Here is a 16,548-nt window from a genome sequence, read left to right as displayed (position 1 = left end):
TCCAGGCTCTTTTCCTGTCACTCCTCACTGACAATTCCTCTCCACTAGCTCTGGTCTGCAGTTTCCCTACACACCGAGTTCTCTGGCCTACCTGCCTCTGCCTGAAGCTGCCATCCCTACCTCACCTCCTCAGCTCTCTTCCTTTCTTCTCCCTAATCCCACCACAAACGCCTCCCTCCTTAATAAAGTCTTACTAATGACTTTCCTCATTCTTCCAGGCACAGTCTTCTTCTAGCCTCATGGCTTGTATGACAATTATCTTTTTTGTGCTGTATTCATTTAAAGGTCTGGTTCTGAACAGATTAACTCCTTGAGGTAAGAGCAGAGTTGAGCTTTTTTGCACTGCTGTTGTTCTTACCTCGAAACACCTGAATTTCTAGGACTTAGCTGAGGAGCATAGTAGATGCTTAATAAACATTTGCTGAAATTTGGGGTCAATGGTGGTGAGGGTGACAAGAGAAAAAAATGTGGGCAGGAAGGAAATCTGAATGCTTAGCTAAACTGCATGTACATGTTTGTGTGTGTATCCACTTGTGAGACACAGAATCAAGGACACCAAATGTATAAATATGGAATGACAGAATCCAAAATTCAGTCAGTGAGTACTCCCTCAGGAGTAACTGACAAACCAAGCTGGTGAGCTCCAAGAAGCACAGATACTGTGGTCAGAGAGACCAGGCTTGAACTCCAGGTCTGCTTATTATCTGAGGCATCTTGGCAAGTGACTTAATCTCTCTTGTGTTTCAGCTTTTCGTCTAAAAACCGGCAATAGGTACGCGGCTCCTAGGGTTGCTGTGAAGGTTAATGGCACAAGTGCACAGCAGAGCGCCCGAGGATAGCGAAGGCTCAGTAAACGTGAGCGGTTACACTAGCCTCACCAGAGGGAACAACTGTAGGTTCCTGACATTTTACCTGTCTTCCAGATGAAAATGAGAGGATTTTGAAGTTCAAGTATTCAAAAATAAAAACAGCAAAAACAAACAAATAACCAGATTTCACATAATGACAGAAATACTAAGTTTATCTACTTACAGGTCAGAATTACAGAAGACATTATTATAGCCAGGCAAAACTTGGTTATAACCTTAATGGAATATTCTGCATATTCTGGTTGCAAGTTTCTTTGGTGCTCTATTTTGACATATTTGTGACAGAGCACTTTGTAATTCCTATAATATATGACTCCCACCTCTAACATTTCTTTCTCTGCCTGAAATGACTCCCAGAACTCCTTTAATAAAGGTATTGTTTTTTACAGAGTAAAGAACTCCCCCCACCCCCCAAAAAAGAAAAAAAAAACCAAGAGCCTTCTCTGACAAGGACAACTTTGGGGCAGCTGATGCTTTCAAAGAGAAGTAAACAAAAAGTTCCAGTGGTCTGCACTACAGAAGGTTTGCAAAAAGAAGTGAAATGAATGGGACCAAAGGAAGGGCCAAAAGAAAAAAGGAAAAGTGGGAGAAATGAATGTACATTATAAATTACAGAACCACTAATACTGCATTTAAATAACATAAACACTAATACTACATTTTTTTTAATACTACATTTTTAAAACAAAAAGACAAATCAATACAAATCTTTATATATATATAACGGGAATATAGCAAATTAACGTAAAAACGCTGTCTTATTTAGGCAATTCTATTAGAGGAAAAAAATCGAAGACTACAGAATGAAAAATCCATTACTCCCTGAAAGATACGTAACAGTGGCATTTAATATTAGCTATTAAAATTGAAGTAAAATAAGTAAAAAAAGTAAGTAAAATTAATTTGTTTGCCTTCCCTAAATGCCCAAGACAAAAACTGATGATAAATGGCATAGAAATAGGCCAGCGAAATGCATGAATCAGAGGCTTCTCACTTCTATTTTATACCACGATGCAGCAAATTAAGGCATTTGCTTTCTCCCTAAACTTAGTCCAGTGGGTACCCACCCAAGTTAGTCATCCACTTCTTGCTCAGCTTCTCTCGTGTGGATGTCTGTCCCTTTTTAATGAACCTAGGACAAATCGCCACCTCTTGCAACTTTGCTAAACTTTTGCTTTGTGCCCTTGATGCTCTTCCAAACTCTAACCGAAACAAACCTCTCTCCTTCCCACACCTGCAGACTCTGCTGCTGCTACTCTGGTGCATACCCACATTTTCTTAACTGGACAAATGCATCAGATTCCTGATTAGTCTCCTGCCCAGCCTCACCCACATCTGCCACCTGTCTGCACTCTGTGGCCAGAGTGAGACATCCTTCTAACACGCAAATCTGATCGTCTTATCCAGTCCCGCTCCATCCCCACACCACATGAAAAGCTCCAACAGGCTATGCTCCCTATAACCTGCAGAATAAACTCTACCGTCTTTTTCATGGTCTTCAACACTTTTTTCATATTCTGACCCTTGCCTGTCTGCTCTTCCTGTATCAACCCCCCATGCCTACAGATTTTTTATTTACCCAATAGTGAGCAATCATTCCCCATTTCAATCTCAATCCCTTTCTCTCTCTTTTACCTGTGACATTTACACAGTTGGCCTGCCTGTCTGTAATATCTTACTTCTGTTTATCTCCCTGGCAAGCTTCTGACTCATCTCTCAAGCTTGAATTCAAGTAGTTCCTTCTCTGTGCAGCTTCTTGATTTCTTAGGTAGACTGATGTTCTGACACCCATACTTCTACTGCAGTCTGTACATACAGTTTTGGGCACTTATCATGTTGTATTTTCATTATTCTTACTTCTCCACTAGGCTTTTAAGATCACAAGAAATGACTTTTTGATTTGTATCCTCAGTACCTAGCACAGCACAGTACCTGACACATAAATACTTACTGACTGAATGAGAGTTTTGACCATGTGAATAAGTAAACTTGGAATATAAACTATAAAAGTCTTTGTTAATTGTGAAAAGGGTAGGAGGAAAACTAGCAAAAATAATCTTATTCTTCATGTTGTAAATCAAAACTCCACTGTATCAGAAGAAGGCAAGGTGCTTCTGTGTCCCCAGCACTCTCATTCGCCTACGGTCACCTCCTTTGTCTTATTTCTGTCTGCGACCTCTCTCCAGCCACCAGTCATACTGAAGAGAGCAGGGCAGAGCGCCAGCAACCTTCGCTGCTCCTCCAGCCCCCTCGGCCCCTCCAAACACTCACACTCTCAGCGGAGCACCACAGAGGGGCCTGAGCACAAACCAGACTGAGGATGCAAATCAGACCCCAGTCGGAGTCCTGCCATGCTGTGTGTTCAACTTATTTCCCTTACTTTTCTTTTTTTCTCTTTTTCCCCTTACTTTTCATTACACATAGGACTAAGGAACAGATTAAATACACTCTGAGAGGGTGTGACGTCCCAGGTAGGAGGGCTCCTGAACCTCTGCCTGCAGGTCTGTTTGCACACCCTGAGTGCTGTGGCTCACGTCTGACCACGTCAGAGCCAGCAGCGTCCCAGTTACCTGCTATCTTGATATTCATGTTGTTATCCAGCAGGAGATTTTCAGCCTTGAGGTCACGGTGCACAATCTGCCGACCATGACAGTAATCAACAGCAGACAGGATTTGCCAGAATTTGCGCCTGGCCTCAGACTCATTTAACCGGCCATGGTTAGCAAGGTAGTCTGTAAAAGGAGAAAGAATTTAGAATTACTCATACATACCAAAAAAAAGAAAACAACCCACTGTTAGTATCAGGATTTTTTTTCCCCTCAAAAACTTCTTTTAATAATGAGAGTTAGGGTTGAAGTAAAATAGTTTCCAAGTTCCTTGTCCTGAGAAAAATAATTCCAAACATATTTCACTGGAGTCTGGATAAGTGGACAGAGCCCAAGACCAGACAACAGCAATTGGCATAATACAGCATAATTCAAAAAGCTTTTTTAGGTTAAGAGGTACAAACTAATGTGTACAAAATCAATAAGCAACAAGGACATATTTACTGTACAGCACAGGAAAATACAGCCAATATTTTATAATAATTTTAAATGGGGTATAATCTGTAAAAATATAGAATCAATATGTTGTACACCTGAAACTAACAATATTGCAAATCAACTAGACTTTAGTAACACAACACCGTAAATCAACTATACCCCAATAAAAATTAAAAATAAAAAAACTGTACTTCAATTTTTTTAAAATGCATTTTAAAGCCTCAACATTCTCTTTGCTCTTTGTAATAAATTTTTGAATACTTTTCCTAACCATCTTTTAAAAATAAAATTTATTTAAAACAAAGAACATAAATAAATTCTCGAACCTCTCATCAGACAAGGGATATCCTTCCTTTAAACAACCATTTGTGAAGTTATTGGACAAACCATCTGTAATAGAAGATATAACAGTCCCTGGAAGTAGCTTAAATAATTCACACCTTGTTATCTTGTTCAGGGGAGCAATGCTGATCTACCCTAAAACATGCAGACTTGTTCTCAAAACCATGTCCTCTAAACAAGTATACTTTGCAAGATACATTAGCTCTTTCTATGCAATATTATAATATCTATTAAAGTATTTTATTTGAAAATTAATTCTATATGAATTCAATAAAACTAAACATTACAACTTATTCAAGTTTCACCTGAAGATCTGAAAGGCCTCTGACATGATCTTTTCAGGAAAATGGGGTCAACATAAAACCTGAAAGGCTTTTCAGTTTAAGATTTTTTCTGAAGTTAGGAACTGTATGAGTGCATTAATATTCACAGTCATCGTCACGTATTTTCTGCTCTAGGCTTTGTGGTTTTACTGGTTTTCTAATTCCATCTTTTTGGCTAATGCCATCCTCAATATTTACTATAAAGTTTACTAACATTTGTATAGCACTTTACAGTTTATCAAGCATGTTCATATCACAGTATTTCGCTTAATCTTCCTAAAAGTCCTCTATGATAACTATTACTCTAATTCCCATTTTGTAGATGAGGAAACTCAAGGCACCAAGTAATCTGGCTGAATTCAGACAATTGGTAAATGCGTGGTTGCTCTGGTACTAGAACCTTTGAAAAACATTTTTGAAAAACTGTATCAAACTTCTTTATTAGCCTCCTGCTAAAGTCCTAACTATCCTTTCAAAACCCTGCTCAAACGCCACCTTGCCCTGAAAGAGCCCCTCATCTCTCAGGTGAAGGAGTGAAGTGAAGTCGCTCAGTCGTGTGTGACTCTTTGTGACCCCATGGACTGTAGCCTACCTACCAGGCTCCATCCATGAGATTTTCCAGGCAAGAATACTGGAGTGAGTTGTCATTTCCTTCGCCAGAGGATCTTCCCAACCCAGGGATGGAACCCGGGTCTCCTGCATTGCGGGCAGATGCTTTACCGTCTGAGCCATCTCTCAGGTGGTATTTAATAATCACTCTCCTCTGGACTCCTTCTCACTTATAACGCACTGTCTTGTACTTTCATTATCTGTATGTATAGCATAAACATCTAACGTGCAGACACATGCAGCCCTTATTCTAACACTCTGTGCGTTAGAAAATAAAAGATCCCTTCATTTAGGCTTCTTGAAGACAGACCCATATCATTCTCTTCTGTACTCCCCACATTGTTTATAGCACTATGCACAAACTAGCAGAGGTAAAATACTGAGTACACAGCTGACTAAGGTCTTAATACAGATTGTATCATGAAACGTTCCAAAAACAATATGATGAAAGTATGGAGCAGGAGTGCTCTACTCTACATGCTACAGGCTTTAAATGTGAGTGAACTTTTATATATTTTTATATATGTACTGTTAACAGACTGAGATGAGTTTGTCACAACTCCCCTTTGCCTTTATAGAGCACAAAGTAGCCATTCATACTTGTAAGAGGGGAAAAAGGATCACTTAAGAACAAATCTGTAGACTTTTGAGCCAAACTGTCCAAACTATCATCAGAGTGACTCTAAATACATTGGCAAGTGAACAATGTGCTTTCTTTTCATAATAGTAAACTGGAGCCTCATTTCTCTGGATGAGCAGGGACATAGGTTAATTAAGGGCAAATGCAAATTCCCAAGGGGAATGCAGTATGCTTTATGTAGGGATTATCTTTTGACAAGTTAGTTATAACCTTCCTAAGAGTCTAGATAAATGCGACTTAAACTGTATCACTAAATGAGACAATCTTTCCACAGACAAATGACTGACTTTTCCAAATAGACAGAATTTCTTCCTGTTGAAAATTCTGAGTCAATGTGGATCAATGGAAAAAACTTTTTTGGGATTTTTGACAACAGAGAGAAACTTAACAGATGCAATATGAATAAGTACATGTAAATATATGTAGAAAAATAACCCAAACTATTGCCTACAAAATGAGTCCTGGGATGCACAATAGAATCTACAGTAACTGATGGTTTTTTGAAGTGATCAGTCCAAACTGGAACTACTATAGCCAAGGGGGTTAAAAGGCTTTGTAGCTTGGCAGGAAGGGACTGTCTGTAAAACAAAGTGGGGGTATATCTGAAGCTACAGTCATCACATGTCAATAAACCTATAACACTGTGAGAAAAACGACAACACTCATGTTCCAGAGAGTAAGACACCATTTACAGAGGTGGAATTTTCACTTCTTAAGCAAAAATCTCAGCAAGTATTTCAGCATATCTATGCTCTTCCCTACTCTTTATGATTTCTACAGTGGAGACAACCCCCAGAACTAACCCCCAGAGATCAGAAAATAACCAAGGTAAAAACCCGTGACTGCAAATTATCATCCCCATGAGAGGCACTGTTATCAATCCAACTCAAATTAATGCACAAGGTTTAAAGATAATATGCAAAAAGCACGCATTTCAGATTAAAAAACTACTTAATTATGGTTACAGAAAAAACTTATAAGTGAAATAGGAATTCTCTCTATGAACTGCCTACGTATTTTTGAGGAAGGGATAGTTCTAAAAAATTCTTTCTTATGTTTACATTTGTTCTGATTGTTAATTTTATGTTTTTTGGTTTTAATAACAAAACTTTAAAAAGTACGTATTCATTTGGCTGCACCATGTCTTCACTGTGGCACGTGCAGTCTTCAGTCTTTGAGCACGCCGGATCTTTAGCTGCAGCCCGTGAGACCTAGTTCCCTGACCAGAGGTTGCACCTGTGCCCCCCTGAGCTGGGAACAAGGAGTCTTAGCTACTGGACTGCCAGGCAAGTCCCAACAAGCCCTTTTAAGGCTATATTTTGTATGTGTGAAAGTGTTAGTCGCTCAGTCATGTCTGACTCTTTGTAACCCCATGGACTTTAGTCCACCAGGCTCCTCTGTCCATGGGATTCTCCAGGCAAGAGTACTGGAGTGGGTTGCCATTTCCTTCTCCAGGAGCTCTTCCCGACCCAGGGACTGGACCCAGGTCTCTGGCACTGCAGGCAGATTCTTTACCACTGAGCCACCAGGGAAGCTATTCTTCCTTGTGATATGGTTTATTTCACACTCCACCAACACTGCTTTAATGTCCCTGGAAACTTTCTCAGCTTTCATCTCTTATGACCTTTCAATTATTAGTTTATACTTAATTGGTTCCCAAAATAAACATCTCTTCCTGTTGATTCTGTGTTTGTCTGGTTTTTCTCCATCTCTTTCACTAATTGTCTCTACTTTCTCTTCAATCACTTAAGACTACCATAGTATAGCTCTGGCCTTTTGCTGTTCTTTTCCTATGCTCCTTCCCTCATAGAATTAATCTAAACTCTTACCTTCGTAGGGATAATCTTTGATCTGCTTCATTCTTTTTTTTTTTTTTTTTAATGTATTTGGCTTCGCTGAGTCTGAGTTGTGTTATGAGATCTCTTAGTTGTGGCATGTGGGATTTAGTTCCCCGACCAGGGATCAAATCTGGGCCCCCTGCATTGGGAGCAAGAAGTCAGCCATTGGACTACCAGGGAAGTCCTGGTCTGCTTTATTCTTAACTGGATGATTTTAGTTTTCTTTCACATCCTTCTCATTTATTGCCAGTCTCGGGGGTACTTCTTCAGTCACTTCAAAATATGTTCTAACATCTGACCTGGAATTTTCTGGTCACAAATTCTATTGAGAATCTAATGAAAATTATACTTACATACAAAGACACATGTAAAATTTTATGTGCAATTTCAAGGGGGTCTATAAAATTTAATTTAATCAAAGTTAGGAAATTCTTCCTTAAGGGATTTCATTCCCTGATTAGAACTTCCTCTAGATCTAGCAAGGGGCTTCTCTTGTGGCTCAGCTGGTAAAGAATTTGCCTGCAATGTGGGAGACCTGGGTTCGATCCCTCTGTTGGGAAGATCCCCTGGAGAAGGGAAAGGCTACCCACTCTAGTATTCTGGCCTGGAGAATTCCATGGACTATACAGTCCATGGGGTGGCAAAGAGTCAGACATGACTGAGTGACTTTCACTAGATCTAGCAAGCACATTTAACCTTTCAATAACTAACACAATTGTGGACCTACACAGATTTTCTTTCTGCTACTGTGGTGTTATCAAGACTGAGTTCATTTTTCTTTTTATAAACTTCACTACCACCTTCTAAGTCACTATAACTATCATCTTACAGTCACTCAACCTCAAAATTTCAAGCATCATCTTCTACCAACCCCTGAATTAAGTATAGCTAAAGCCCCAATTGGGCTTCCCAGATTGTTCAGTGGTAAAGAATCCGCCTGCAATGCAGGAGCAGCAGGAGATGTGGGTTTGATCCCTGGGCTGGAGAAATCCCCTAGTGGAGGAAATGGCAACCCACACCAGTATTCTTGCCTGGAACATCCCATGGACAGAGGAACCTGGCAGGCTACAGTCCATGGGGTTGCAAAGAGTCGGACACAACTGAGAGACTGCACACGCGTGCACACAAAGCCCCCAAAAGTAGGTTTTAAGATTTAAGTTTTATATGGTATAATTAATGAAAGTTTTCACCTTGCTTTTATAGGAGTCTAGATTTCATAGCACAGTGCATGACTGTGCTCATATATGCTCAGTAAATCATAGCTGCTACCATCATCATGGTTGTTCATCATCACCACCACCACCTCACGTGGCACCCCTTGTTTTTCCCCTGGGATAAGGAGCAGCTTTCCAAGGCTCTTATCAGAGTGGAGAAACCCAGTCAGGTGACTCTTCTCAAATTTCAGGAGAGTCAGACTCTCTGAATGACTAACTTTAAGCTTAATGCTCTTCCCCCAGAAATTATTAGTATTCCTTAAAGCTGGAGCTGGGTAATAGACGAAAAGATTAATACTTTATGCAATTACATACTTAATGTTATGCTAAAAGGATTTAATTTGTAATTTCATCAGTCTGTAATCTGGGAGTAAAGTAAAAATGTTGATGCCAATTTAATATTCTATGGTGAAATAGCCTTTAAAAAAAAAAGACAAAAATCAAACGACCTCTGATAATTAAATCCTGGTCAGACATTCCTAACCCACAAATTTACAGAGACTAAATCTGAAGACAGATAGTGTTTTATGGAATCTGACCATTATGAATCCTGAAGCTCTAATAAGGTAATCAAAATTGGTTCATTTATTCTCTTCAAAATACTCTGAAGATCCATTATCTTCAAGCCCCATATTCAAATCTTTATTCATCTTTTCCTCTAACATTCCTTTCCTTTAATCAGTACAAAGTATCACTATAAAATAAAACCATCTCACTATAAATTAGGATGCTGGTCTTTGTCAATTTAGTCTGTGCTGGTTCTAACAATCACTCTTGGATAAAATATAATTAAGAAAGGAAGGTCCATTAAACAAAACCCTGAAAAACAGTTTTTAGCACGTTAATACACGTACCACTTTACACTGGTAAACACTAACAGAAAACAGATTAGTTGTATGATCTGTATTGAATTAGGATAACGAGGGTTATCCTAATTCAAAATACTAGACTATAATATTATTTATACTATTAAACTACATTAAACTTTTAATGTAGACACATTTATGAATATGAAACTATAGATTTTAAAACATTTTGCTTTTCTCTGTCTGTTTCTGTAAGTACATAATCATTTCAAATTGGGAGTTTGTCAAAAATTAAAGGAAATTGTTGCTTGTGGTATACTCTGGCAATTTAATTGTGCTTTCAGCAATTTCCCTACATTAGACTGTTTGCATCTGTTCCTCAAGCTATGTGTAACTACTGAAACAAACCACAGTCTTCTGAGAAGTAAGATGAGCTTTTAGTTACAGAGCTTAAAGTTTTAAAGATTATTTACAATCAGCTTCTTTGACTATTCATGTAAGTTTTGAGGGACAATTAAAAGCAAATATGGTCAAACTTTTCTAACGTTATTTGTAAACCCCACAGAGAAGCCAACAGATGGTGATATCCGATGACAGTAATGGACACAAGCAGATGACTTCAAAAAATTGTCCTATCTTTAGAAAAATACGTAAGTAAAATAAATTTCTGATTTCCTTGTACATAGGAAGACATCAAAATATAGCAGAAAAAGTTATGGAATCAGACAAGCCTGATTATGAATGCTGTTTCTACTTTTCACTGCTGAATGACATTGGACAAGTTATTTAGGCCCCTGTCTACTCTGACTTTTCAGTAATAAATCTCAAATTTGTTCTTTGTGGGAATGTCCTACCTTACCTGCTCCTCAGATGAAGTCTAACTTTATAGCATGCTATGCTATGCTATGCTAAGTCACTTCAGTCGTGTCCGACTCTGTGTGACCCCGTAGACGGTAGCCCACCAGGCTCCCCCGTCCCTGGGATTCTCCAGGCAAGAACACTGGAGTGGGTTGCCATTTCCTTCTCCAATGCATGAAAGTGAAAAGTGAAGTCGCCTAGTCGTGTCTGACTCTTAGTGACCCCATGGACTGCAGCCTACCAGGCTCCTCCATCCATGGGATTTTCCAGGCAAGAGTACTGGAGTGGGGTGCCATTGCCTTCTCCGAACTTTATAGCATAGAACCTTTTTCAGAGTATTCTATTTCCATATCTATTCTAGTCTATTGATTTCCATCTATACACAGCAATTTTTATCCTGTTGTATGAAAACATCATACTCTCTGCTGTGTCTGATATGAGTCTAGTAGTTATGACACAAAATAAGCTTTAGAAAAAAATTGTATTTCCAGTTTTGAAATATTTAATAGAAAAATCAAGAAAGAAGACTTGTAAAAATAAATATATACAAAGAACATGATTTGGGGTCCAGTTTCCATATATGTGTACAGATCTTAAAAAAGCACACAGACACATCTCAATTATGAATCAGAAAAAATTCAATTGCCAAGAACAATGAAAAGTCAAAGTATTAGTTGTTCAACTGTGTCCAATTCTTTGCGACCCCATGGGCTATAACCAGCCAGGCTCCTCTGTCCATGGGATTTCCAAGGCAAGAATACTGGAGTGGGTAACCATTCCCTTCTCCAGGGGATCTTCACAACTCAGAGATAGAACCTGGGTCTTCTGCATTACAGGCAGATTCTTTACTGTCTGAGCCAGCAGGGAAGCCCAGGAATAATGAGCATAGTAGCATATGATGACATGGGCCCTCAATCGTACTGATTCTTTTCAGATCAGTCTTGAAGCACAATGCTTTCTCTCTCATAGAATCAAATTAAGGAAGAAAGTCACACTTTATTGTGAGTTTAAAGTAAACAGTCATCTGTTTATTCATTCACTCAACAAACACCTTAGTGACCTCTTTGTGTCAGCCACTACGTCAGCACTTTGACCTCATGAAACTTTTATTTGGGTGAAGTAAACAACAATAAATAAGGAGATAAAAATTATAATCATGAAGTATAATAAATGCCAGAGAAATAGGGTGACCCTCTGGAAAGTATCTGGGAGAGGCTATTTTATACAGAGTGATCAGGAGAGGCCTTTACGAGAAGGTACTATTTCAACTCGGGAGAAAAGCATTCAAGAACAGAAGAAACCAATCCAAGGCTAAGTCATAAGACCAAAGAAAAGGAGAAGGCATAGGAGGAAACTGAAAAGGCAAGGTCAATTAACAACAAGATCCTACTGTAAGGCACAGGAACTCTGCTCAATGTTATGTGGCAGCCTGGATGGGAGGGGAGTTTGGGACAGAATGGATACATGTATATATTCCCTTTGCTGTCCACCTGAAACTATCACAACATTGTCAATCAGCTATATTCTAATATAAAATTAAGAACAAAACACAACAAAAAAGAAAAAATAAACAAACAAAAAAAACAAGGTCAAACTCAGCAAGAATTTACAAGCCTGAAGAGGGTGTCTATATTTAAAATATTGGGAAATTTTTAAACAGTTTTAAGTAGGTGAGAGACCTGACCTAACTCACAATTTAGAAGCACTTAAAGATAATCTGAAACTTTGAACTCTATGTTAATAAGCAATACAGTTCCATCAAGTAAAAATTCAAATAAAAAATTTAAGCACCCCTATGGGAACGATCCTGATGACTGATGCAAGAGCCAGAAAGAAATAAAACTCAGTCCCTAATAACGCAAACAAATTTACAATACACATGAGAAAAGAAGGTTAAATAATAAAAACTAGCTCTTCAAGATAATAGATGTCATGAGGTAATAATACTGGCTTACAGATGTTAAGATGAGACATTGTATAAAACATAATAAAGACTCTCAATACAATTTTAGAGCAATATCTGGTTTTCTTACTGATTTTGATATATGCAGTAACATTTCATTAACTGTACCAGAACTGCTTTTAAGATGGCATTTTTTTTTTAATGTCAACTGAAGAGCCTAGGAAAGTGCCCAGACTCATATTTAATACTACCAGATGATGATGTCATCTCAATGGCATTAAACATTCCAGACAATTCCTTAAATAGGTATTTTCATCTCACCTATTTTTATCATCTTTACAGGACCTCAAGGTCTGTTGTGAATTATTTCAGAGTAATGAATATGACTGGACTGATAAATGAGTCACTCTTTAACTGAACTACTGATGTTGTATGCTATTTACCCAATTTATGGTAGTGTTATAATAATATTTATAAATGCAATCTGGTCACACTTCTAACACATTCTTTACATAGATAAATACATCCAGATAACTAGTTTGATATGCAATTATTTCTTAAGAAGGAAAGAAATACAGGCTAAAGAACAGGCTGTGGTTTACCAAACCATGCAATTTTTAGGAATTAGGATTTAAAAGCCAAACAAACAGAATAAGATGCAGATGAAGAAGGGAAAAAACATGTTAATTTTAATATTTTGGTTTCTGTATATACATACTCTAAGGACACAAGGTTAGCACATACTTGAGATCTAAGATATTGTTGTCATTCACTCATAAATCAAACAGCAAATATATTTATTTATTTTTTCACTGACTTCTTCAGGTGAATTGTGAGTGGAAAACAATGAAGCCAGGCTGGATGGGTTCATTCAGAAATGTACACAGAGAACTCAAGACTGTAGTTTAAACTGTGCTGGAAAAGAACAATTTTTCAAGGAATCTCTCTCAATAAATTTAGTTACAGAGCAAATAAAGTTTCTTGGGCAGACAAGTTCAGGAAAAGTCAAGCCCCTTAATTTATCATCCAGTGGCTTGACTATGATGTATGTTTCCTGGGGTCTTCCACAGGTAAGTAATAATGACATTGTGAAGTCACTTGTCAAAGAGGAGAAAGGAGAACAGTGAAAGGAAAGAACTATCTGGAAAAAATGAGACCCTAGGTACTTGATGAAAGTGAAAGTGGAGAGTGAAAAAGTTGGCTTAAAGCTCAACATTCAGAAAATGAAGATCATGGCATCTGGTCCCATCACTTCTTGGGAAATAGATGGGGAAACAGTGGAAACAGTTTCAGACTTTATTTTTTTGGGCTCCAAAATCACTGCAGATGGTGACTGCAGCCATGAAATTAAGACAATTACTCCTTAGAAGAAAAGTTATGACCAACCTAGATAGCATATTCAAAAGCAGAGATATTACTTTGCCAACAAAGGTTCGTCTAGTCAAGGCTATGGTTTTTCCTGTGGTCATGTATGGATGTGAGAGTTGGGCTGTGAAGAAAGCTGACTGCCAAAGAATTGATGCTTTTGAACTGTGGTATTGGAGAAGACTCTTGAGAGTCCCTTGGACTGCAAGGAGATCCAACCAGTCCATTCTGAAGGAGATCAGCCCTGGGATTTCTTTGGAAGGAATGATGCTAAAGCTGAAACTCCAGTACTTTGGCCACCTCATGTGAAGAGTTGACTCATTGGAAAAGACTCTGATGCTGGGAGGGATTGGGGGCAGGAGGAGAAGGGGACGACAGAGGATGAGATGGCTGGATGGCATCACTGACTCGATGGACGTGAGTCTGAGTGGACTCCGGGAGTTGGTGATGGACAGGGAGGCCTGGCGTGCTGCGATTCATGGAGTTGCAAAGAGTTGGACACGACTGAGCAACTGAACTGAACTGAACTGAGGTACTTGCTCAACTATTCAGAAATCAAAGAGGACAGTTAATTCAGTAACAAACTGACATTACAAAGTTGAACTATTTCTGTGGCAGATTTTTGTTCCCGTATCTTTCCTTCACCCCTGTAAAAAGATTATATGTATCTATCCTCTCTGCCGTGTGCTTCCCAGTAGAATAGATGCTATACATCCTCGCCCTATGGCCTTTGTGCTTGGTCATGGGAAAAGTGTGTGGTCTGACTTGATCCCATATGTTTCTACCAAGTGTCACGAGAAGAGCCTCAGAATGAGAGACACTGAAGCAGACTGAACCCAACCTACAGCCTGAAATAAAGTGACCCCAGCTGACCCACAGACAAAACACAATTGTTGATGTAAATCACTGAGTTGTGAAGTTATGTAATATTATTATAGCAAAAATATGACTGATAAAGTGTCCAGTATTAGAAAAGAGAATTTGCTCAGCTATAAAATGAACTATAATTATACAAGGAAATCTTTTGAATACTTTTGCCACAGAATTTATGCAACATTTTGTTTCCTATTATATGTACACCCGTATTATTTTTACACACCTGAATGATTTTTTTAGATATCAAAACCAATTTGATTCCTTCTGAAGAACAACTGCTCACGTAGACTGTCTTAGTTATTGGCTCTGTTATATAAGATGATGCAAAACAGACTAGTCTGGTTTCCTGGCAGAAGCATGTCACGTGATCATGTTTTCCAAGCCAGTCTGCCCATTATCAGCCCCCAGCCTTGCCCACTGCCTCCTCCTTCCAGATTCAGCGCTGGGTAAGGGGGACAACTGATTAGACATGGTTCTGAAGAACCAATTACGATTCAATTCCAAAGGAAGATAAAACAGACAGAGGGGTTACTTAGGGCTATTCCTAAGTCAAGGAAGTAATTAAAGAAAATAGCACCGAAATGGACATGCACTAATGCTGAAAACACTGGACTCTACTCTCAGCTCTTATGCAAATCACTTAATCTTTCTAGGTCTCAGTTTCTAAACATACTTAATACACAATATAATTTCTAGGGCTGCTTTTTATTTTGTTTCCAGTTTTATTAAGATAGAATTGATATTCATTATTGTATAAGTTTAAGGTATATAGCATAATGATCTGACTTACAAATATCATGAAACAATTATCAAAATGAACTTCCATCATCTCATATAGATACAAAATAACAGAAACAAAAAATAGTTTTTTCCTTGTGATGTGAACTCAGGATTCACTCTTAACAACTTTCATATATAACATACAGCAGTGTTAATTATATTTATCATGTTGTACATTGTACCCCTAGTACTTATTTACTTCAAAACTGAGAGTTTGTATCTTTTGACTGCCTCTAAGGCTGCTTTTTAATTCAATATTAATACTTCAGTAGATATCAACTTTGTGTAAAAATGTGACTTCAAATTTCCCCCTGGTTTATTTATTTAAAAAACTTTTTTGTGGTAAAACACACGCAACAAAAAGTATTGTCTTAACCAGTTTTAAGTGTACAGTTCTCTCTTGATTTTTTTTTAAATTTTTAATTGGAGGACAATTGCTTTACAATGTTATGTTGGTTTTTACTGTACAACAATGTGAATCAGCTGTAAGTAACCCCCTTGGTTTATTTTTATAAAATCTTTTTCCTTGTAACTGATGGTATAAAAATCCTGAGGACTGCTATTTTAGGGCTGGAGAGAAGTTAGATATATCAGGGATGTGGAAAGGACAGAATCCTAAGTGGAGATGATTCGAGAAAACAGATCAAATCCAAGACGCTCACAGGAAAGACAAAAGGTAAATGGTTAAGGTTTGGGCAGTATTCAGGGGTCTAATACAGTCTGGAAAGCTTGGATCCCTACTTCTGATAGTTTCAGATAACAATATCTGACATTTCATAAAGCTGGTAGTACTTTGATTCCTGGGTTGGGAAGATCCCCTGGAGGAGTGCATGGCAACCCACTCCAGTATTCTTGCCTGGAGAATCCCATGGACAGAGAAGCCTGGTGAGCTACAGTCCACAGGGCTGTAAAGAGTCAGACATGACTGAAGCAACTTAGCACGCACGCAGTGTGCCAAAACAAGAGTACTCAGAGTGACAAAAACAATTAAGGCCTCTAATCATGTAGCTAATTAATAAATGTTTTTTTTTTTAACAAAAGACAAGAAGCTGTAAATGCTTATGAAACCTACTGGTTTTAA

General features: G+C 38.3%; 1 protein-coding gene across 3 annotated transcripts in view; it reads right to left on the bottom strand.

Annotated features, from left to right (window-relative positions):
- SIK2 (salt inducible kinase 2) overlaps positions 1 to 16,548 on the bottom strand; it is a 129,881-nt gene that overhangs the window by 40,386 nt on the left and 72,947 nt on the right. For all 3 annotated transcript variants that reach the window (XR_015141817.1, XM_086339152.1, XM_086339153.1), the window contains exon 4: positions 3,440 to 3,601. Coding sequence is in view for 2 of the 3 variants with exons in the window: in XM_086339152.1 (XP_086195278.1) it covers positions 3,440 to 3,601 (162 nt within the window). In the remaining variant the exon portion in view is untranslated. The remainder of the gene's footprint in view (positions 1 to 3,439; positions 3,602 to 16,548) is intronic.

The sequence above is a fragment of the Bos grunniens genome, chromosome 15, assembly GCF_055505025.1.
Source record: "Bos grunniens cultivar Pamir isolate PY7600 chromosome 15, Bosgru_T2T1.0, whole genome shotgun sequence".
Taxonomy (NCBI): Eukaryota; Metazoa; Chordata; class Mammalia; order Artiodactyla; family Bovidae; genus Bos; species Bos grunniens.
The sequence above is the reverse complement of the archived record's forward strand: the minus strand, read 5'-3'. Positions and strand labels throughout refer to the sequence as shown.